General features: G+C 37.9%; 1 protein-coding gene across 3 annotated transcripts in view; it reads left to right on the top strand.

Moving 5' to 3' along the window:
• R3HCC1L (R3H domain and coiled-coil containing 1 like) overlaps window positions 1-24823 on the top strand; it is a 64941-nt gene that overhangs the window by 36829 nt on the left and 3289 nt on the right. For all 3 annotated transcript variants that reach the window (XM_028149170.2, XM_054728982.1, XM_008144155.3), the window contains exons 2-6: window positions 6576-8383; window positions 14823-14998; window positions 19476-19546; window positions 20241-20336; window positions 20824-20964. In XM_028149170.2, the coding sequence (XP_028004971.2) occupies window positions 6590-8383; window positions 14823-14998; window positions 19476-19546; window positions 20241-20336; window positions 20824-20964 (2278 nt within the window). In that variant the 5' untranslated portion in view covers window positions 6576-6589. The remainder of the gene's footprint in view (window positions 1-6575; window positions 8384-14822; window positions 14999-19475; window positions 19547-20240; window positions 20337-20823; window positions 20965-24823) is intronic.

Below are 24823 nucleotides of genomic sequence, written 5' to 3' on the forward strand. Positions count from 1 at the left end.
TTCTGAAAAAATGCCAAGTAAATGTGAAGGGACTTGTAGAGTTGGAAAATCATCATTGTGCAACCATCATAGTAAATTTTGGATCAGATTAAAGTCATTAGTGGATGTAAAATCTAGGGAAATTTTGATGAGGAGCGGATATTTACATGCTTTTTAAGTGTTACCCCACAGACTGCTTATTAATTGCAAGGGAGAAAATACACAGTAATTATATAGTAGATAAATTGGACAGTACCTTAACCAGGTGATCTAAGTTAATATCATCACTGAAGGAGAGATGGAAATCGCGTGCCTCCAGATGTGATGCCTTGAGAAGGACACATGATCACCTATGTACTATTATGGCTAAGAATGTATAACCTCAATCTAATCATTAGGAAACAGCAGGCTGACATTAAATGAGGGATGTTTAATTTTAAAAAGAGGGGTAGGGAAAGCTAGCCTTATAAAATGTCAATGTCATACTTTCTAGCATGTAGGAGGCTAAATAGACATGGTAACTAAAAGTATTGCCTGATTCTATACTGGGTCTGGTATTGGAGAGGGAAATATGCTATAAAGGAAATGACAGAATCAACTGACAAAATTGGAATATTATGTTAGATTTGATAAACGTATCGATGTTAGATTTGCTTACATTTATAATGTGTAATTATGTAAGAATATGCCTATTTATAGGAAATACACTGTGAAATATTTAGGGGTAGAGGGCCATGATGTCTGTAATTTGTCCTCAAAAATTTCAGGAAAAATAGTGTGTGTGTGTGTGTGTGTGTGTGTGTGTGTGTGTGTGTGTGTGTAGGGAGCAGGAAGAGAGAGACAAGAAAAGGGGAGGGAACATGCATGATTGTAAAAATGGTAAAACAAGTGGGGCATAAAATGTTAACAGTAGATAAATATGGGTAAAGGTGTACAGGTGCTCACTGCGGCATTTTTACTTTTGTAATTTATCTATAAATTAGAAATTATTTCCAAATAAAGAGTTAAGACAAATATATGGTTTAGTTATGATGCATTCTAATGAGGTAACAAAGTCATAGAGCTTGGAGAATTTGTTTTGGAAGAATGAATAGTTAACATACCCATTCAGCAGTTTCTCTCAAATATCACATATCTCAAGTGAACTTTGATAAGTACTGGATCAAATCAATTTATGGTTGAATTATCCATTGAGTGCCTTAAGTGTCAGTATTCCCTATTGTTGATTGAAGAGGGATCTGTATGTTTTAGATACGAAATGTGGACAGTGTTGACATTCTGTTATGGAAATGTAAAAGCCTGATTTGACTTGTTCACTTACTCAGGAAGATGGGTCAGAGAGATACTTAAAGGAAGTTAATGATACTTCTCTCTAGGAGAATTTGAAACTGTAGAAACAATTGGACAGGTGCTCATATATGATTTCAGCGTTCCGAAGTAATTAGAAAAAATGATTTGGCCTAAAATATTTTAAGGGGTATGTTAGCAATTAGCTACCCTCTATCATAAAGGAATCTGAATTTTTATCCCCTTTAGAAAATGTAATTTTGAAAAGAACTACATGCTGATGACTAATCCAGGATAAATTAGCTGCAAAATACACCCTAAATAACTGATTCTCCCCTCCAGATAAGAAGCAAATGGAACTGATAAAACCACTTAACACATTGTGAAAAAGTTAAAACTGTTTTTTAAAAGAGAGAAAGAGACTGGCTGGTATTGTTCAGTGGTTGAGGGTTGACCTATGAACCCAGGAGGTCAGGGTTCAATTCTGGTCAGGGCATATGCCCGGGTTTCGGGCTTGATCCCCAGTGTGGGAGACAGCCAATCAATGATTCTCTCTCATCATTGGTGTTTCTATCTCTCTCTCCCTCTCCTTTCCTCTCTGAAATCAATAAAAATATATTTTCTAAAAAAGAGATAGAAAAAAAGATCAAGTGCTTTTAGGAAATACTTAGGTGGAAGAATTTTAATCCAAGACACATTTTAAAACTTGCATAATACAACCAGCTCTTATCCCAATGTTAAAGGGCTTTCATGCCTACATTTACTAAAGAAATTTATAATAACACAACAAGGCTTTAAATTGAATTGGCATTATCTTGAAAGACTACAAGATGGGGATGCTCCTTTTTTGTGTGTCTGAATTGTGAAAGGATTGTCACAACCAATGGTGTATTGGAGCATCTCCTACTAGACTGAGAGATGATTTTTAAAATTTTAGGAATTTTGCAAACTGATTGTTAAACACAGTTATTATTAAAATTTAAGTTATATAGCTTATTATTATTAAACTAGAGGCCCAGTGCACGGGTGGGATCCAGTCGGCCCCGCCCCGATCAGGGCCCAATCAGGGCTGGGCTGGCTGGCGGGGAGGGGCCACAGGCGATTGGCCAGTGGGCCCTGCCCCCGATTGGGGTCAGGAGGCCGAATGGGGGTGGGGAGGGTCTGTGGGCAGTGGGCTGGCTGGCCCCACCCCCAATTGGTGGGGGGGGCAGATTGGGGGAAGGGCCAGCCGGGGGAGGGGCCATGGATGGTTGCTGGCCCCCCTGCTCACGATTGGTGTGGGGGGTTAATCAGGCAGGGCCAGTAGGGGGAGGGCCCACAGGCAGTTGGCCGGTTGGCCCTGCCCCTAATAGGGGTGGGGGGTCTGATCAGGAGTGGGGTTAGGCAAGGGGAGGGGTTGCAGGAGGTTGGCCAGCCAGCCCCGCCCCCTATTGGGGTAAAGGGGGTGGTCAGGCACGGGGCTGGCCGGGGGGAGGGGCCGCAGGGCAGTTGGCCAGACACCCTACCCTTGATTGGGGTGGGAGAGGCCAATTAGGAGCTGGGCTGGCTGGGGGGAGGGGCCACGTGAGGTTGGCCAGCCGGCCCCACCCCTGATCCAGTGGTGAGCGTCATAGCCAGCGGTCATTTGCGTTGGGAGGCCAATTGGGAGCTGGGCTGGCTGCAGTGAGCGTCATAGCCACCGGTCATTTGCGTTGTTAAAGCATTCCAGTCACTGGCTTTTTATATATATATATATATATGTCATTTATAAAAATGTAATAAGTACTTAAAATTTATCACTTTGTAGTTATCTTACTGCATATCAATATGATCAATGACCTTGAATTACTTTTGTTTATTATTCCTTATGATTGAAATACTGTATCATGATATACTACTGTATATCTTTTCCCATTTTCATGTTCAGTATCATTACCACAATGATAGCTTAAAATTAGCCACAGTAGGAATATCTACATGGCAGTTGGGCAAATGCCTTAAGTCAGGGCTTCATTATTGTTTATTGTCTAGACTTTAAGTGATGGACAAAATACTAGTAATGCAAACTTAAAGTGTCACGTCTTTACCTATTACATTGTCATAGCTCAAAAATTTGAAGATATATCCTTCCATTCAAAAACTGAGCCGGAGTGGCTCAGTTTGTTGAGCATTGTCCTGTGCACCAAAAGGTTGCAGGTTTGATTCCTGGACAGGGCACATACCTGGATTGCAGTTCAGTCCCTGTTATGGAAGGCAATGAATGGTTGTTTCTCTCTCACATCATTGTTTCTCACATCGATGTTTCTCTCTCCTTCCTCTCTCTAAGTATGTCCTCGGTTGAGGATTTAAAAAAGCAAAGTTATTACTTCACATTGTTTACATCACTAAGGTAAAAATATCAATCAGTATTCCAAACTAGACTTGGGAAACTGGTTGCTAAACATTATCAGCACACTGCTGGTCATGTCATACTTGAATTCAGTGTTTTGGTAGGGAATGGATAATAGCATAAATTTATTATTCTGTTATTCAGCTTTAGGAAATTGTAATATGACAATATGTGGGCATTAACTAATAAAAGAAAGATTGAGATTTAAAAGTCATTAGCTGTAGCACATAATACTTTTAAATTTGAAGCCTTTGATATATGTCTGTTGTAGATGAGAAATAGAATCATAGAATTTAGTTTAAAATTAATCCAGACCCATCTGTTTTACAGATAGAAATTTTTTCTCTAGTGTATCAGTCAGTCTTTCAGACTATTTTAAATTATTTTAGATACAGAGTTCATTGCCTAAAAATAGTGTTGGAAAGCTCTAGAAGTAGAGTTCTTTTTATATTGAGCTAAGCTTTTATTTTATTTTAATTTTTACCATTTGGTTCTGGTACTGACTTCTGGAGAAATACAGAAGCATAGAAACATAGAAGAAAAAATTTGTTCTGTATAGTAACCTATCTTACCTAATAATAGACAAACATGTAAATTGACCGTACCTCCGCTATGCCCACAGCCAATCAGAGTGAGTATGCAAATTAGAAGGCCAAAGATGGCGGCTGCCCAGTTGCTCCAGGCATGGAGTGGCCAGGTGGGGCAGGACACCTGCTATGAGAGGGAGGGCGGGGGGCGAAGGAATCTACAGGAGCGGAGTGCCACAGCAAAGACAAGACTGCAGACTCCGGAGTCTGCAGCGAAGACGAAGATGGCAGACTCCAGCTGGAGTCTGCAGCGAAGATGAAGATGGCAGACTCCGGCTGGAGTCTGCAGCAAAGATGAAGAAGGCAGGCTCTGGCCGGAGCGAAGGCCTGGGTCCCAGGTGCCGGAGGAAAACCAGTGCTGGAAGCCAAGGGAAGGAAGGCCTATTGCACGAATCTCTTCGTGCAGCGGGCCTCTAGTTAGGTATAAAGGTAGCAGGGATTTTCCTATTTAGACTTCTTTGGGCAAGAAGTATACCTTTAGTTCCTTTAACCATACAGTGTATGGTATATTTTCTAGACTGTAATCTAAGACTGTTGCCTTTCTAAACTTCTAAATCACTATCTTTGGTCTCTTACTGACTTTGTAGGTGAAGTAAAAGCTATTAGATTCTTGTACAAATTGTACACAGGTCAAATCTTTGTTAGATTCTTTTTAACTCAAAGCAGATCTTGGTGTTATTGTTATTCATGCTTGTGTTTTCATATTACTTTCAGCACAGTAGTCTAGATTGTAGAAATGATATTAAACTTAATTTTATAATTTTTGGTATTAATCCTTTTTAATTGGAGTCAGTTGCAGATTTGATAAACACTCAATATCTTTTGTTTACATTGAAATTATTGTTTAAAATGTTGAATTTCAAAGGGCTATGGGGACATAGTTCTCCTTTAAATAACCTCTAAATTTACTTCTACCCATTATCGTTACTTTTTGTTGTGAGTCTACCTACCAGTTCTCTTAAGTAGCTCACATTTCGCCATCTTATTTACAGAAGTTTATCATAATGTATTTTGCCAGATGCTTTGCTGAGATCAAGATATGCTATGTCTATGGCATATCCTCCAGTGGAATACACATTTGTACTTCTGTCTTTGAAAAATAGGCATTTAAAAGAAATCCTGGCATGGTTCAATGTTAAAGTCATATTGTTCCACAAATGCAAAAATAGAAAATCCACAAAGATTGGTGGGCTACATAATTAAGACATCAAAAGAGAAAAGGGACAAGCAGATCAGGGTCATGGTATATACCTGGACTGAAAAGAAAATAGCCTGTGCCATGAGAGCAGAGCTCCTATACTGAGGAAGTAATCTGAATCAGATGAAGCTTTAGGGATCTGGAATAGAGTGGACAGGATTTGTTAGCCTTTCTTTTCATCTTATCTCTTTCCTTTGAAATGTATGTGGTGAAATATTAACAATGGGTGCTTCAGAGTGTGTGTGGTTTTTTTGCTACATATAGCACCTCCTTATTTACTTTATTCTGGACAACCTAATACTTCACTTTTTTGAATATTAAAAGAATAACTCAATATGAAACTGTCTGGCATATTTATTTATATTTTATTGGTAGGTAAAGGTTTATTTAACCTTTGTTAAATATTTCCCCTTTTTAAATTCCATTGAGCAACCATGATGGAGGTTGTCAGGAAGTTACTAGTGTGAGTTGTCTCATCTCATTCCTTGGCCTCCACCCTTCTTCATTCTACCCAGACCTGTTTTATTGCTGCTGGAAAGAAGAACAATTTATAATAGGTCACTTGATTAAATAGTATTAATAGAATATTGGCTTTCTCTCTCCCACTACCTATTTCTTCCTAAAAATCATAGTTGAAAAGCAGTCCCCGATTAGTCGTCTTTTTTTCTAGCCCACATTCAAGTTACTCACATTCAGTTATTACTCTTAAAAATTATACTTACATATATGTAATATTTATGTTGAGCAAATATATTTTAGGTGTCCTCCTTGAGTATACTCTTCAGTGTAAATTATGACCTCCTAGAATATGGAAATGATTTTGTTTTATGAGTACTTGGTAAATGAAAATCACTGTTCAGATAATCTGTTTTAATTCAGCCTAAGACACGGCTACTTGTTTAAAAAGTAGAGAGCACTTGGAAGGTAGAGGTAAAAGATTTGGGGAATATGAAGAAAGAGGATATATGGATAAAATTTTTGGGCAGTTTTGGGATTTTATTAGTTGCTTATGTGATTGTATTAATTTTATGGCAGGTTTTCTTTTAATTTGAGGGTTTCTATAGGATGGATTAGTAGGCCCTCTACTTTTTAAAAATCTCTTGGTTTAATACATTGTAATTTGTTTTTTGTAATTAAGTCATTTTATTTCTTGCAGATTGAAGTGGTGCCATGCAGCAAGAAGCAGTGAGATGCAGAGTTCGAGCCAGAAGGCCTGACATGGCACTTTATGTACCTAAAGCTCGAAGGGGTGTAGTACTCCTCAAGACAGGGGATGAAGAAAAAAGCTGTGGTTCACCTAATTCTGTGGTGGAAGAAGAACAAAAAAATTGTCTCTCCCAAAAGGAGATCTTTAGAGAAAAACCTAAGACTCAAAGATTAAGTATTTATTCTGATAAAAAGGAGCACAATCGTAAGGAAGGAAAGAAATCTTCAACAAAATTAAGAAAAGACACGTGCCTTCAAGGAAACAATGAGGTTAGGATTTGTACTAAGAGAGGAGCCACAGAATCCAAAGAAATACTATCCCAAGGACATCAGCAAGGAGTCCTAAATTCTGGGACTGTACCTAGTATACCTTTACAAAGACATTTTAAACCAAAGAAGGCGGAGTGTTTGGAGGTTGAAACCACAGATGTGACAGGACACGAGAGGGTGCCTCTATCTCAGTCTTGTTCAGAAATCTGTGAGGCTCCAATTTTAAACAAACCATTCCAAAATGTGGAATTCTGTGATTTCAGTAGGCTCGAATTAAGTGGGAAAACATGTGAAAACAGAGATTTAGAAAGCAGAATTGAAACAAATGCCAACGTTGTAGAGATACAATGTCAGTTTCCTGGAGTTTTAAGTTCTGTTTTGAGACCAGAGAGTATGATTGGACCAGTAAAACTAAGCTCTGATTCTGAAATTGTGCAACAAGGCATGCAAACATCAGATGGAATGTTGAAGCTCAGCAGTGGAGGCATCACCACTGTTCCTGTTCCTGGAAGTCCAGATGGCGTCACTGATCAACCTTGTGTAGACTTTGAAGCTGAGAATGTTGGTGACATAGCCAATAGTATAGATTTCATCTTGGGTCAGAAAGGTATAGATTCCATTCCTGAGACAACGGGTCACATCTCTCATAAAATGACTTCAGTCAACACATTAGAGAGCACAGATGGCATTTTTGATCCAACGATGATTAGAGAGTGTGAGGAGAATGACAACACTGCTGATGAGTTATGCATAAAGTATGAGCCTTCTGATACAGCTGCTCTTGCTCATGAAACAGATACAGGTAATGGGTTTAAGAGTATAGGTGACATTACAAATAAGGCATGTATGATGGACATTACAGATACCATGTCTGATCAAGTAACTGTAGACAGCCCTTGTGTCGTTGCAGTTAGAATAGCTGGTGAAGCCTATAGCAATACAAGTAGTTTCTCAGAATATTTAGAAATGAGTACAGATACAACCCCTTTTCATGTAGCTAGAGGTGGGAATGACACTGAAAATTTCAGCAACCTCACTGCTTGCTCAGATATTTATGCTGAGAGTATTTCATGTAGTTTCCCAGAGTCAACAGGAAAGTTGACAGAGAGCTCATCAGATTGTGCTTCATCCTTGCCTATAAAGAAGATTGCTGGTGGTAATTGTAACATCTCTTTGGACTCTGAACTCAGTATGTTAAATGGGACAAAAGTACTTTCAGATAGTTCCTTGGACAATGATCTAGATTGTACTATTGATATAACAGAGGCATTGCATGAACTGAAAACTGAAGAGTTTAAAACAAAAGACTCAGAGAATATAGAATTTGGTATATCCTTTCCTGGTATAGAATCAGTTTCTATAGAGACATCTATGGAACCGAAAACGATTGAAACTTCTCACGTGGAGGAAAGTACAGCTACTGAGGAGAGCTGGGAGTCCATGTTTAATGATGATGGTGACTGCCTGGATCCACGTTTTCTACAAGAGGTATGTTTACTGGAAATTGCTTGATGCTTTGGTAATTTATAGATTCATAGAACTTGGGATTTTGGAGACATTTGTGCACATTCACTGATTTACCTCCAATGTAAGGGTTCCTGCAATACACATAGGATTATAGACTGAGAAAAGACTATCTGGTAGATCTTTAAAAAAAAAAAAAATGCAGAATTGAGTGATGCTTATAATAGCCAAGTCCTGAGTGATTTAGTGAATAGATTAAAGATGAATTTAATGGATACTGGCTATCGAGGAATACAGAGGGAAAATTCTCAAAGGGGCTCTTCTGTGTTGACAAGATATATTTTACACAGGCCTATTTGAAGGGAGGAGGATAGTTTATTATTGTTTATTTTATTTTTCCAGTAGATGTTCAAATGTTTATAGACACTGTAGAGTGAAAGAATTAGAGAAAGGAAGAGTAAAATAAAGGAAGGTATGATTGTTTTTTAAGGAATTTATTTTGAGTTAAGGAATGATTGTTGAGTCTATATAGAAAATATAAGTGATAATGACATGCTGCCTAGTTAGGGTTCATAAATACAAAATGTTAGATTTTTTTAAAGCATCTTACAAATTATTTAGTTCAATATTTTCATTTTCTTAATTTAGACAACATTTAAATTAACGTAAATACAAACTACTCCCCTTTCATTCCTTATAGTAGTGAGTTCACATAACCTTTACCTGAAATGAAAAAAATTATTTCCCTGTAAAATCCCCAATTTCATAAATGAGAAAACTGAAGCTTAGTGATCATACCTTTAGTAAAGGGAGAATCAGGATTACAGTCTAATTCTATCTTATTCCAATGTTTATATTCTTTTTACCAGACCACTTCCTCACCTATAAAATAGAGTTTTGTTTGAGTGATTCCAAAGAGCCTTTTAAGTACTGATGAGTCTTTTGTTTCTGAGAGTTAAACCAGAAGTATAGCAAAATAATCACACGCATGTGAAAGAGACACATGATACTGAAAAGGTCAGCCCATTGGACAGAATGGACTTTCCAATACCAAGCAATTTCTTCTCACTCTTAGAATGTGTTTGCATGCACACCTACCTTACCACAGTTAGCACTTCTTATAGTCAAATCAGCAAACACTATAATTTAAACATTCCTTAGAAAGAAATATAGAGCAGAAAGTATCTATGAATGGGTATTCATGAACCCCTTGAAATTGCATGAAAATTTTTATAGGTGTAGCTTTTCAAAGCTTTCATCAGATTCTCAAAGACAATGGTCCTCATAATATGGTCCCTGGACCAGCAGCATGAGCATCACTTGGAAAATTGTTAGAAATGCAAACTCTTTAGCCCATCAAGTGATTCTGATGCACATAAAATGAGAACCACTGCTCAAAGGTAATACAGAAACTTAAATGTATTTCAGAAAGTGAGTGTGGTAACTAGAAATTACTGTTAGCCCATAATTAGGAAAAACACTTTTTAGAGATTTTAGAATCAAATTGGGTTCAGAAATACCAATAATGGGGGAGTTTGGGTGAATATAGAGAAGTTATTAAGGATTCAAGCATTGGAAGATGGTTTTAGTCTGAGAAAGGAAGCAGCATTCATAGGAGTTGGGGAAGGGAATACCTGAGTGGGTAGAGAACATAAGTACACACAGAGAAAGGACAGCTTCCTACAAAAGAAGGGCATGGCACACAGAGCCTTTAACACATGGTAGACCTCATTAAATAGTCACTGAATGGATGTAGGCTATAGGGGAGAATTAGAGATCTCTTCCTTTTTAAGGTAGCCTCCAGGTGCTTTCAAAACATAATTGCTGCCCGGCCAGTATAGCTCAGTGGTTGAGCGTCAACCTATGAACCAGGAGGTCATGGGTTCGATTCCCAGTCAGGGCACATGCCTGAGTTGTGGGCTCGATCCCCGGGGAGGGGGGCGGGTAGGAGGGGGTGGTGCTGGAGGCAGCCAAACAATGATTCTCTCTCATCATTGATGTTTCTGTCTCTCCTTCTCTCTTCCTCTCTGAAATCAATTAAAAACAAACAACATAATTGCTACTAGAACTTGGATTCTGTGTAGTAGCTTATGGATATGGTTTTGTATCGAGGGGGCAGGGCAGTCAGGTGGGTAACAGTTTTTCAGGTCTTAACACTGTTTAGAATAGGTGCAAAAGAATATAGGTAACTACTTAGTATTTTTGAGGAGCATAGTAGTATAGCCAGAGAGGACACTAGTACGTATGTCCTAAAGCTGGGAATGGCAGGAAAATGGAGTATGTAATGTTTTAAGCCAAAGACAGCCAGTGCCTGGGTGTTGTGTTTGGATATCTTCTGAGGTGCTTGGTAGGAAGTGGATCTATGTTGAGGGATGAGGATGGATGAGAACAAAAAAGAAGGAGATGGAGAAATGGATTGAGAATGTTGAAGCAGATCTAACTTTAAACTTTGGTCTCCTGTGCTTTGGGTTTTAGAAGATGTAATAAAAATAATAATATTAAAGGTTTCACAAATCTAGTAACATTAATAGTCCTTTGGCTACTATTACACTTAATTTATTATTTGTATTACTCCAAACATACTTTATTAAAGATTAAACCAGAATGTTTCCCTACCTTGAAAACTTTCCAACCAAAGATGTTTGGCTCTTTTCCCAGCTGGCCTGTTTCTTTGTTGACAAAGACTAGACATATGGAGGTTTTTCTAATACTTCTAATAGGCAGGAAAGTATGCTACACAGTAGGGTGTGGCAGCCATTGGCATGTGAAGCAGTTTCCTGTGATGTTTGAACCTCTAAAATTGCCTGAGGAGGGTAGAGAGCATAGCTAGGCCATTATTGAGCTCCCAGAATTGCAACTCTTGATGAGTCTCTGTAGATCACACCAAATCTTCTAAAGCCAAGGTATGGGATGCCCAGAGACTTAAGTTGATAATGTATATAGAAAAGGATATTGGCATGACCTCTTTTAACCTTCTGAGTGTTGGTACAAGAACAAAGGAATTATTATTTATTGTCTAAATAAAACTTCCTTAGCTCCTGTGCCTCTCTCTACTCATCGGCAAAGTTATTGGTAGGAGGGTTAGTATCTTTTGTTATTAGTTCCAGCTCATGTTAACAGACATATATTTGATTTGTTTTTGTTTTATTTAAGCCTCACCCGGGGAGTGAAGATATTTTTTTTTCTATTAAGGTTTAGGGAATGTGGAAGGGGCGGGGGGCAGGGAGAGAGAGGAGAGATTTTTACATTGATGTTAGACAAATCAATTGGTTGCCTCCTGCACATGCCTTGATGAGGGGTGGGGATTGAACTTGCAACCCAGGTATGTGTCCTTGACCGGGAACTTAAACTTGTAGGCTTTATATCTATTGTTCCATGAAATATAGACTAAAAATTGTATGTTTTGCTATTATTAACACTGCTATTTAATCAGTCCCAGAAGCCAAAATGCTTAATAGTTAGCTTACAAATGGGATATAATTATACAAATTCAATTTTGCGGACTAGGTTACAGTAAAGGATCTTAATCATATTTTCTTGCCAGATCACCCTCTTTTCCTTTCTCTTTCTAATCAGTTTTTAGTATTTATATTTCGGAGGTATTTTTATAGTCATGCATTGTTTACCTTTCACAATGCATTATTTAGCCCCAGTTTGTAAATGCATGGACATGCAGTGCTTTGTTTTATTTGTTTTTTGCAGAGTAGCTCTGAAAGTCAATGCCAGAGTTCCAAAAATGAAATGAAGGAAACAATTCTAATTACAATAGGATAAAAAATATTTAGAATTAAAATGAACAAAAGACATATAAAACTTGTACTTTGAAAATTGCAAAATGTTGGAAGAAATTAAAGAAGACCTAAATAATGGAAAGACATCACATGTTCATCTCTGATTAATAAAATTAAGATACTTCCCAAATTCATATGGAAATGCAAGGGACCCAGGATAACCAAAGTGATTTTGAAACAGAAGAACAAAGTAGAAAGACTCAAACTTCCTGATTTCATAGCTATTATAATAAAACTACAGTAATCAAGACAGCGTGGCACCTGGTTTAAGGGTGGACTTGCAAGTGATTTAAGACTCCCCTTGTTTCTGGGGCTCTGAGTTATTAAACTGATATACCAGCCCACTCTAGGCTTTTAAGACTTCGTTAAAAGTTTAGCTAATAATCTTGCTCACTTGTGTGGTGGCTGCTTCTTCCCATGATATGTCAAAGGCCAATGGTTTATATGTTCTGTTTCTCTTTGGAGGGATTTGTCATTCTGTGGACTTTTGTTTTCTTGGTTGTCTTGGATTCTCAACTGTCTGTTGAGTGAATTCAAGAAACATTATGATTTTATAGATCAGCTGCTCTTATTGTTATGGTGGGAAAAATACTCTCTTTGTACTTTCTGCATCCTAAAAGTGGAAATAGCCCTGGCTGGTTTGGTCAGTGGTTAGAATGTTGGCCTGAGGACCAAGGGTCGTGGGTTCAAATCCTGGTCAAGTTGCAGGTTCATCCCTGCCCCAGGCAGGGCGTGTGCAGGAGGCAACCAATTGACATGCCTCTCTCACATGGTTCTTTCTCTCTCTCTCCTTCCCTTTTCCCTTCCCTCCCTCCTTCTTTTTCTCACTCCTTCCTCCCTGCCTCCTCCTCTCTCTAAAATTCAATGGAAAAAATATCCTCAGGTGAGGATTAAAAAAAAAAAGTGGGAATAGCTTGGCATGTAATAGATTCAGCACTCAGTTAAATTTTGTTTAAAGAAGGTTGAATTCATTGAATATTTAGCTGCCATATAGTATGCTAAGCACTTACTGCATCATTTCATTTAATCCCCACAGCTGTCTATGGGGTATAAATATTACTATTATTCCCATTTTTTAAGATGTAAAACTGAAGTCTAGTGGAGAAACGGAACTAGAGGCACTTCAATAAATAAACATTTTTGTTTGTTTTACTTAAATCACCTTTTCCCTTTCCTCCCTCCTCAATAAAATTCTTGAATCCATTTTTTACTTCTCTAAGGAAAGGAAGTATAGTCCTGGCATTGAGAGCTCTCGTTTCCTCATTTGATGGGAAAAGGGGCATGGTATAATAGAGGGAAAGCTTGAAGGGATCTAGTTGGGCTTTTAATTAACAAGAAGAAGATACTCTGAAGGCTTTGGGTGGTCAGTATCAGCATCTAGGTTCTATAACAAGTGAATGACAAAATGGCTTTGTTGCCACTTTCCATTTTTCCTTTCCCTTCTGTTTCTAGTGTAAAATAGTTAATAGCCTTTATTTTTTTCATAGGATAGTAGAATTTTAAGGTTGTTGGTTTTTTTGTGTGTTTTTTTTTAGAAAAAGAAAATAGCCAACTTTAGTATATACATATGTATGGGAACTTCGCATATATGAGAGAGTCAGAGACCCCAAATGCATGAGAGGTTCCTAGAATGTTTAAATATTTTTTATTACTATTAATTTCTTTACTAACCAGCTATGTGGCAATTATTTTAGGTAGTTCTCATGCTAGGGACCTTAATGATAATTGTTTGTACCACTTAAATTTGCCTTAACAAATTCCTTTGTAAGCTAAGTTCAACAAAAGGTAGACTAACGAAGTGTTTTTATTCTTAAATTTTTGTTTTTGTTTGCTTCCAAAAGAAAAACTATGAGATGAGTCTGATCAGTAAGCTCAAATAATACAAACTTTATTAATTGATCTCCTCAGTTATTTTCTGAAATTCATTTTCCACAATGTGCCATTTGTAACTCACCACATTAATCATTCCACATTTTCTCACACAGTAGTTGATAGATGCAAGTTAGGTTTCATGCATTGCCTGTCTTTGCTAGAAATTCAATACCTTTTCAAATATTTCACATGTATAATATAAACTGGGTGATAGAACCCTGGTCATTGTATTTATGAACAGCATTAATACAGAGACAATGTTAAAAGTTAGGTAATAGGAACATGGAGACTAGGAGAAAGATTGTTTGGGGAGAATCCTATATAATAAAACCCTAATATGCAAATCGACCAACGGCAGAACGACCGGTCACTATGATGCGCACTGACCACCAGGGGGCAGATGCTCAATGTAGGAGCTGCCCCCTGCTGGTCAGTACGGTCCCACAGGGGGAGCGCCACTCAGCCAGAAGCCAGGCTCACAGCTGGTGAGCACAGTGGCAGTGGTGGGGAGCCTCTCCCACCTCTGCGGCAGCGCTAATGAGCAGAGAGCGGGCGGGCGGTAAGGAGCGAGGGGTCCTGGACTGTGAGAGGGATCCCCAACTGCCAGCTGGCAGGCGGACATCCCCCGAGGGGTCACGGACTGCAAGAGGGCGCAGGCCGGGCTGAGGGAAACACACACACACACACACACACACACACACACACACACACACCAGTGCACAAATTTTGTGCACCGGGCCTCTAGTATTATATAATGATCTGGCTTGATGTGACTCACTAATATGCTTCTTCTTTCTTAGTTATCAGGGAATATGAAGAATACAAAAAGCATCCAAGAACCTAGATTTGATTATTATAACAGTGAAGTTCCTGATATTGACCTCAGTGATTGTGAATTCCCACATGTCATTGAAATTTATGACTTCCCTCAAGAATTTCGTACTGAAGACCTCCTACGGGTTTTCTGCAGTTATCAGTAAGTATTGCAAATGGTTGGGGATGTTAGGGAAAGTGGGATGAAGTTTTCTTTAAAATGTCTTCTGAAAAATTATCTCTTATGTTTTCATATTCCCTGTTGTTAGCTTTAGCTTACTTATTGTTTACTTATAACTCAAGTTTACTTATTGTCTTTTCCAAGTCCATTAGAAATCTTCTGTATTAAACCACTCTTCTTCTAAATCCTTAGAAATGCCAAATAGTCTTTCTAGACACCATTTTAGCAGTTAGGAAGACCAATATTAATGATGACTTCTAAGTCTGTCTTCATAGTGTATTTAGTTCATTTTAAATTTATTGTAATTATTGATATATTGTTGACCCTTGAACAAGGTAGGGGTTAGGAGTGCAGACCAACCCACACAGTCAAAAATCCACATATAACTTTTGACTCCAAAAACTTAACTATTAAGAGCCTACTGTTGACTGGAAGCCTTACTGATAACATAAGCAGCTGATTAACACATATTTTGCATGTTATAAGTATTATGTACAGTATTTTCACAAGAAAGTAAGCTAGAGAAAAGAAATGTTACTAAGAAAATTATAAGACAGAGACAGTACATTTATAATATTGAACTATATTGATACTACAGGTTTTAAGAAATTCACACATAAATATTAATAAATTCACATGCAAGTTCAAAGCTATCCATGTTCAAGGGTTAACTGTATTTCGATGTATGCCTGGCATTCTTTTTTTGTATGTTTACTTGTCCCATCTTTTTCTCCTCTTTCTTGCCTTCTTTTGGATGGATGAGGTATTTTTTTTCATTCTATTTTTTGGGGAAATGATGCTCTGTTTCTATTCTTTGGTGGTTACTTTAGAAATTACAAAATGCATGCTTATCAGTGGCTAAAGTTAATATTTTCACACTCTTCCCAAACACTGTAAGAACTTTTAGCTTCATTCCCCAATTCCATTCTTCACTTCATCCCCACTCCATTTTATATGCTACTAGAGGCCTGGTGTGTCCCTATGCCTGGCCTGTGGGGATCAGGCCAAAACCAGCTCTCCGACACCCCTGAGGGGTCCTGAGTTGTGAGAGAGTGCAGGCCAGGCTGAGGGACCCCACTGGTGCACAAATCTGTGCACTGGGCCTCTGGTATGCATATAAGATCTTTGGTTAATCTCTTCCCACCCTCCCCCTCTTCCCTTCCCTCTGAGATTCATCGGTCTGTTCCATGTTTCTATGCCTTTGGTTTCAGCTCCTACGTTGAGCATATGCCCCCTGGTGGTCAGTGCGCATCATAGCTACCGGTTGCTTAGGCTTTTATATATATAATGATTGAGCATTGTGATTCTTTTTAATTTTTTTCTCTTTTTTTCTTATAAGCTCTATTTGATGTTACTGTTTTATATATTCAGCATTCAGATTTACCCACTTTCTGTGTTCTTCATTTATATCTTCTTGCATCTCATCTCATAACTACCATCTGAAATCTATTTCTTTATGTATGTGAGGGACAATTATTTAGCATTTACTTTAATGATAGTCTGCTGGTAAGAAAGTCACTTTTTGTTGTTTTTAATGGCTTTATTTCAACTTCATTCTTGAAAGATGTTTTGCAGGATATAGAATTATAGATTGGTAGTTACTTTTCTCTCAGAAACTTGAAGTTAGTATTTTACTGTTTCCTGGCATTCCTTGTGGAGGATGAGAAGTCATCTCAAAGTCTAGCAACTGTTGCTTCTGAATGTAATTTTTTTTTTCCTTTGGATGCTGTTAAGGCTTTCTATTTGTTTTTGGTGTTCTGCATTTTCAACATGATGCTTTATGTTTCTTTTTATTTATTCATTCTGAGATTATTTGGGCTTCTTAAATCAGTGAATTAATGTTTTTCATTGGTTTTGGAGAGTACCCTCACATATTATCTCTTCAAATATTGCCTCTGCCAGTTTCTCTCTCTCCTACCTTCTCTGAGATGCTAATCAAATGTATATTAGACCCCTCACTTGATTCTCATGTTAACTCTCATATTTTTTATTTTTGTCTGTTTCATTTTGAGTGGTTTCTTTAGCTCTAGTTTCCAGTTCACTAATTTTTTCTTCAGCTGTTTAATTTGCTGTTAAATCTGTCCATTGAATTTTTAAATTTCATTTTATGTTTCTAATTTTTCAAAGTTCTCTGTCTTTTTCAAATATGCATAGTCAGTTTTTAGTTTCTTGTTTTCTCTAAGTATTTTCAAAATTTAAAAAATTTCTTCAAGTATATTAAACATAGGCTGTATATAGTTTATATCTGGTAACTACTTTACCTGAAGTCCTTTTAGTTCTATTTCATCAAATTTTCGCTCATAGTGCCTTGCTTTTTTGCAGATTTAGTTCCAAGAGCTCTCCATTTTCATTAGAATTTTATTTATGGGAATTGATGCCTCCAATAAAAGAAGAGGATTTCTCCTGAAAGAATTTGTGTTTTTTCTACCAAGCATCAAGGGCACTAACAGTTCAGGAGCACTGTAAATTAAATTATTGATTTGAGGTTATTCTGACCACTCAGTTAGAAATAGTCAAGTGGAGAATGATAAAAAATGATTGTTACATGTTTCAACTAGTTTAACAACACTTATAGGTGTCCATTCACTTGATAGTGTTTGATGCAGTGCCAAGGCCTTTTTTTTTTTTTAAGTTATTTGTCTATTGGTAGAAGACGTTTTGTATATTAGCATCATATTATTCCAGTTTCATTTCTTAAAAGTGGAGTAAGAACTTTAACATACTTTCAGAATCATCTGAGTGCATATTGCTTATAGGGTTAAATGTTTCCTCTGTCTTTTATAGCTGTTTTGCGCAAACAGTTGTTAGTAGTTTCTTGGGATTTTTAATGACTTCACCTTTCTCTGGTCTTCCAATGCATTCAACTAAGTTTTTATAGACAGTTAAGACCCAATATCCAGAGCCTATTCCATATAAAATGCATAATAGATTTTAAAAAGCAGTCGTGATTAAATCACAAATTAGAACTACCTTAGATTGTCATTAATAATGATGACTTTTAAAACCAAGGATCAGGTTTGATGTCTAAACTTAGAAGATTAGTTAATTCTAATGAGTTATTAACTTCTCTTTGATTTGTTTCTTTTTAATCTTACCTGTAAGACCTTTTTTCTTATCAAATCTAAAAACATCCTCGAAAGAGAGGCATTTTAAAGAATTATAAATTCTAAAGTCTAAAAGATTCTCCAGAATACATCTAGATCTTTTTGTATCCTTTTGTAAACTATCTTATGATATATATTTTTACTATTGAATTTTTTCACAGTCTCCAACCTCTGTGGTCACTTTATGCTATGGTTAAACTTACTCTTACATTTAGGAAATTTTGTAACTAACCATCAAAGCTTCCTTTATTCTATTTCCCTCAAACGAATTTTTTTCTCAAACGAATTTTTTTTCTTCACTCCTTTTTAAAAAGGGAAAATATTTTAGCAGTTGACTTTTTTTCTTTATAGTACTTTATAAAAATAGAAAAAGTCATGGTCTATAATAATGCCTGTCAGTCAAATACTACAGGCAGCTTTGTGTTTTAATCATTAATCACCATCTTCATTAATAATCTTTTTTTATTAATATTGCTTATTAATAATAAAAAAATGAGTGCCATTCATTTACTAAATACCCCCTGAGTGCTCAACACCGTGTTCTCTTTGCCTTGTCATGAATGATCTTATTTCCATTTTTACAACTCTGTGAAGAAGTACCATGCCCATTTCTACAGATGAGACCTAGCTTCAAGAGAGGTTAAACTCAAGGTGGATAGCAGAACCTGATTCCATTTATATCTGATCATTAAACACTGTGCTCTTTCCACAGTACTGCATTGAGTCCATGAGCAGTTTTAAGCTCCTAGCTAAAAAAACAGCTGTCATGCCATCATTTTGATAGTCCTTGTGTTAACTATATAGCTGTGCTCCAAAATAAAGGAGTTTTTTAGACTAGGGCAGGCTTTCTGATAACAGTTGTACTTTCTCTCCATTACTTGATTTTTTTCATTTGAATGATTTGTCTCCCTCTCCATTTATCTCTCTGTCTCTGTCCGAAGCCTACATATGCATTAAATCCAGGTCACCTTCCCTGCCTTCCGCCTCCTCTCATGTTCTTCTAACCCTCCTCTGCTTCCCCTTTCTACCTCTTCTTGTTCTGTGCCCTTAAGAATATCTCTTGTAAAATAGTGTGTTAAATACTCCCTAAGGGACTTGTGAGGATTAATTAGTTGATGTCTATAAAATAACTGAGAATGTAAAATACTCCCAGGTAGTTCTTTATAATGGTATTATTGCTTTTAAAATTTACTGGCTTCTTCTATTCTCCAAGCTGTTTTTGTTTCATTATCCCCATTCCACCAATGTGCTGTTGAGTGTTTCTCTCTCATCCTGAAATGCTTTATGAGACTCTATTTGAAAGATGTTTCATAAAGTAAATTTTATGAAACAAAAATTGTGTTTTTTTGTTGCAGGAAGAAAGGATTTGATATTAAATGGGTGGATGACACGCATGCCCTAGGAGTATTCTCCAGTCCAATTACAGGTATTTAACTCAATGGATTTCAGTGTTATTTTTTTATTATCTATTTTATTGTCTATTTTTTATTGCCTATTGTGTACTTGTCCTTAGTTCCCTTTTATTTCAGCCAACCAGCATTTTATTCAGCCAGTATAGGTATTTGGCAGATACAGGTTTTTGAGGCATGGCATTTTGGTACCCATGTGCTTCTCTTCTCCCTTTTCACCTTAATCCAATGGTATTTAGAGAAATAGGCACCTTCTTTCAAGGTTATTTGCTGCATAATTGTTCGTTTCAATGGTACATAAACAGATTATAGGTAGATATTTAAGAAGCCTGTGTGACTAAATCTTGTAATATTTAAGATTTCCCCCCCAGACAAATGAATTTACAGTAGCCCTTTAACCAGCTATAGACAATATGCAAACCAATGGGCATGGCTCTATTTCAGTAAAACTTTATTTACAAAAGTCAGGTGGTTGGCTGAACTTGATTATAGAACCATAGTTTGTTGGTCCCTGATCTAAAGTAACCACTGCCAAGTTGTTCCTTACAGACTTTCTAGAGCTTACCATCTCCTTTGCTTGCCATGAAAGAAAAAATAAAAAGCACGTAACATCTAGGGAATACTATTTAAGAACTACTAGTAGACTTAAATTTTCATTTGCATCGCTCTTTCTCATGTCTTCTGCCGCCTTATATTTATTCCTCTTTGCAGCTCGAGATGCTCTGGGTAGTAAACATACCATGGTGAAGATCCGGCCCTTGTCACAGGCCACAAGAGCAGCCAAGGCCAAAGCTAGAGCTTATGCTGGTGAGCCTAATGTCAGGTGTTTTTTTTTCTTGTTAATAGTAGTGTTACTGTTTTTTCAGCACTTGTACAGCATCCAGAGTAGCAAAGACATAGGACTTTTATTTTTAGTGTTAAAGGAAGTATGTTTTTAAGGAAAGAGTAATATAGAAAAGGCTGTGTAGGAAATGTGGCATCTGAGCAGCCACTTGGAGAGAATGGGTGATGCTAACTGCAAGCTATGCAGCAATCATTTTCTGATGACATCCTTATCTAGTTTACCTCTGTGTTTAGTTGTTTGATAGAGTCACTGTAAGAAATTGTGTTAATACAGATAAAGAAGCCAGGGTTGTTTGTGCTTTGCCATGTTAATTTCCTCTCATCATCTATCAGCTCGTATTAATTACTGCTGATGCAGCCCTTGTTAGTCTATTTTGTTTGTTAATTACTGAGTTAAATCACTTGGTGCTAGAGTGCTTTCTCTTCCGTACTCCCTCTCTCTCCCATTCAGAGTTCCTCCAGCCAGCAAAGGAGCGTCCTGAGACTTCTGCAGCCCTAGCTAGAAGGCTGGTCATCAATGCCCTTGGGGTTCGAAGTAAGCAGAGCAAAACTGAACGGGAGGCAGAGCTCAAGAAACTGCAAGAAGCCCGAGGTGAGTTGAAGGGATGGTGTTCTTCTCTAGTCCCTTTAGAGCTCACTATATTGCATGCGTTAAAAAAAAAAAAAAAAAGCAGCAGCTCATTTTTTTGGTCATTTTCATTTCCTAGAAGCCTCCCAAGTATATTGAAATTGCCTGCCTGTTCCACACACCAAAGCATCTTAATCCATTTCCTTATTGTTGTTTTCTAAGATAGGTTCGGTCTTCTCAGCTCATCCATGGCTTTTCCTATAGTTCTTGCTCCAAAGGCTGAGAAAAAATTTTTGTGTGAAAACATATGGTCTTCTAGGTAGAAAACATTATTTGCTGTGGTTTTACTGGACCATGATTATCATGCTATTATCAAATGGTTGGATCTTAGGTAGAAGACAAATTAAGGAAAAGCCAGCCACTGGCATTGAAGATGATAACTGAGGAGTTATTTTATTTATTTATTTTGTAAAGACAGTCCTGAGTGGCTCCATTAGAGTACATCTAGATTAACCTAGCTTCTGACTATTTTTCAGTACCTAAGAGTTCTCAGAAAATATTTCAACTGATTCACAAGCAGTATTTTTCTTTCCCTCTAAGTTTTAAGTTGAGGTTAAAATCTCTCCCTTCCCATTGTAGGCTGTTGACTTGTCTGTAAAGGTTTGGGATTCTGGCTTTGTACTTAAGTACTTTTTATCAACCTTCAAGCTTTAGACATTCTTATTGCCTTAGCCCATGATCTGTGGAATCTGTGAAGGCAATTTATTCTGAAAATTCCACTTACTGAAAAGTAACTTCATTTTTTCATTAAACAAATTGAAGTTTCAAACTCTTTGTTTATTGCCAGTCTAACAAGGCCATTAATACTTCCTGTCCACTCTGCTTTGGTGATAGCAGGGAGCTTACAGACTCTCGGCTGCACTGGCCAGATAACCAGTGACAGAGTGTGTCATGGCAGGTGCTAGAGTTTCAGAGTAGAACCCAACTAGTTTTTGAAACTTGAATGATTATAACGAGGAAGTTTTGATTTTTCCAATGCATGGTTTACTCAAAGGCCTCATAGAAGATAGAAATAGGGTAGGATTCATCTGCTTTTTATAGATGGCAATAACATAATTAGGTTAAAGGAGAATGTGCCATGTCCTTAACCCTTTATTAATTGGTTATCTTTGAAGAAAGTGATTTCTCTATGATAACCACAATTATCAGACGATCAATAGAGAGTAATAACAGTAGTATCTATAGAAAGAGATATGACTTACTTTTTCAGTATATCATGTATTTCTGTGTATCTCTACAGATACTGCAGTAGCAGTTATGCATGGATGCCATCTGAGTATTCCCTCTACTCTGTAGGCACATCAGCATGCAGCTCCACTTGAAGTATTTATTTTAAGTACCCAGCTATACAAAGGACAGTTCAGTGATGTAATTAAAAATGAGACTGTTGGTTAAGTGGGTACCCTGTTATTTTTTAAATGAAGGCCTTGAGTTGTGAATAGAGACCCACTGTGATAAGTTCCTATTATCTGTTGGTGCTGAGGCTGTACAAATTTTAGAGGACTCTTCCTTTATTATGCTTCAGAGTTTTCCCATTCTTCATATCTGAGAAAATACATATGGAAACTTCCCAATTTACCTCTTTCTGGCTTCTTTATGTACCTGGTATTGAGCAGGTTCTCTGTTACCTATCTACATGTACCTCAAGGCTTCTCATTTAGCAATTTTTTTTCTGTGGAAATTAAAAGTACTGTTTAGGTCTTAAGAACAGATATTTTTGTTCCAGACCTTCTTTCACTAGAGGAGGAGGAATCAGTATAGCATAGTGGATAACATAGACCCTGGCATCAGATTACCTGGGTCTACATCTTAGCTCTCTGTTTATTGGCTGTGTGATCTTGGGCAAATTAGTTACTCTCTGTTTCCTCATCCATAAAATGGAAATCAAGTGAGATAAAACCTGAAAGATACTTAGTCATCTTCAAAAACCATAGGAATACTCTCCTTTCTATTTCTATAGGCCTATAGCTAGTATGTGACAAATGTTAGCTGCTTCTGTTTTTATTAATACTAGTAAATATTATATGGTGAGTCCAGTGCAGATTCCAGAGCATATTTTTTGTCATTATTCTTTTTATTTTAAATGTTATATAATACTCTACCAATTACATTTGCCATTTACTGAACACCTGCCATGTGCAGAGCATTATGATCCATATTTAGGAGAATTAGACTAACTAGTGAAGATACCTGCTTTGAGTAAGGAAGAAAATATGAACCTGGTATTTTAAGCAATTGTTTCTCCTCTCACTTTAGTTTTGAAGTTTTTTTTGTTTTTTTTTTTGTTTTTTTAAGTTTTTAAAATTAAAAGCCATGGCAAGGTTTTAGTTGATTAAAAGGATTGGAAGGAAACCCCAGGTAATGTAACATTAAAATAACTCTGTGATGGATGGCTTTGTATCCAGTTTAGAGATGGCCCAGAGAAGTAACTAGCAGCCTAAGATCTCCCAGCTGGTAAATTGAGAGGAGACATTTTAGCCTAGCCCTCTCTAATTAAAATATACGTTCCTTCTCTAATACTTGTAATCCCTCTTGAAGGATTTTGGGGCAATTAAAAATTTTTTTCCCAGAAAAAAAATACTTAGAAAATTTTAAGGTCTTCAGAAAATAAAATATGACAGGTTTCTTTTTAGTTATCAGTTGCAGTGGTTAGCAGTTTTCACTGTCAGAAAATTTTTCCTTTGGTCTGCCTTAAATCTGTATGATAGTTTAATCCAGATTCCCCTTTCTTTCTTAGTAGAAACAGAGAATGTCTGGACACCATTCTATTCTAACAAACTTTAACCAGAATGCTCAAGGGCAGATCATTTAGGAATGTGGTATAATAGAGTTTTTGCCATTAACTAGTTGTGTGGCCATGGGCATGTCGGTGTACCCCAGTTTCCACCAAAGCGACTTACCTAATCATGAAGAATTTTTTGGTACAACGTAAGTTAACATGTGTAAAATTGTTCAGAAAAATGCTTTACAAATTCAAGATATTGTTGTTTATGTGATTCCTGGGAAATTGTTATTCATTATAATAATACTAGAGGCCCAGTGCATGAAATTTGTGCACTGGTAGGGTCCTTAGCAGCTGCTGGCTGGGAACTCCCTCCCTTCCTTCTCTCAGCTGCCTGCTGCCGCTGCCAGCCAGGGCCTCCCTCCCTTCCCCAGGCTGGCCACGCCCCTGGTCGAACTCACAGATGATCCCCCAGTCAAGGGGACAATTTGCATACTACGCTTTTATTATGAGGACTAGAGGCCTGGTGCATGAATTCATGTGGGGGGAGGAGAGGGCGGGACCGTTGGTGGGCTGGGGGAAGGGACTGCGGGAGGTTGGCCAGCCGGGGGAGGGATCACAGGAGGTTAGCCACTGGCCCCAAGGAGGGAGCCGGCCCTCGGCCCCCCGGGAAAGGGGCTGCGTCTGCCGCCACCCACCCCCGGTTCCCTGCCCCAGCCCAGGGCCCGAAGGCCCCAGCAGGGTTGGGAGAGGAGGCGATGGTCGCCAGGCTGGGCTCAGAAGAAATGGACGCCGGCCACCATTGGCGCCCCGCCACCACACAATTTCCCGCCTCCCCTCCTCCTCCTTCCCTCTCCGCCGTAGTGGCAGCTGGCAGCGGGTGGGCGGCCCCCGAGGAAGGGAGAGGATGGGAGCAAGACAGGCCCTTGTGTCAAGGGCTGACTTTCAGTAGATCACAGCGAGGAAGCTGCCCTGCTATATACGAAACCCCAACCCAGAAGCAGGTCTCTATGAATGGTTTAGCACCAGGGGCCGATGGGGGCCTGCCGGCCAGGGTGAGAGGCTGCAGGAGTTTGGCTGTGGTAGTGCACTGACCACCAG

Source organism: Eptesicus fuscus, chromosome 17, assembly GCF_027574615.1.
Source record: "Eptesicus fuscus isolate TK198812 chromosome 17, DD_ASM_mEF_20220401, whole genome shotgun sequence".
In the NCBI taxonomy this organism is placed as follows: Eukaryota; Metazoa; Chordata; class Mammalia; order Chiroptera; family Vespertilionidae; genus Eptesicus; species Eptesicus fuscus.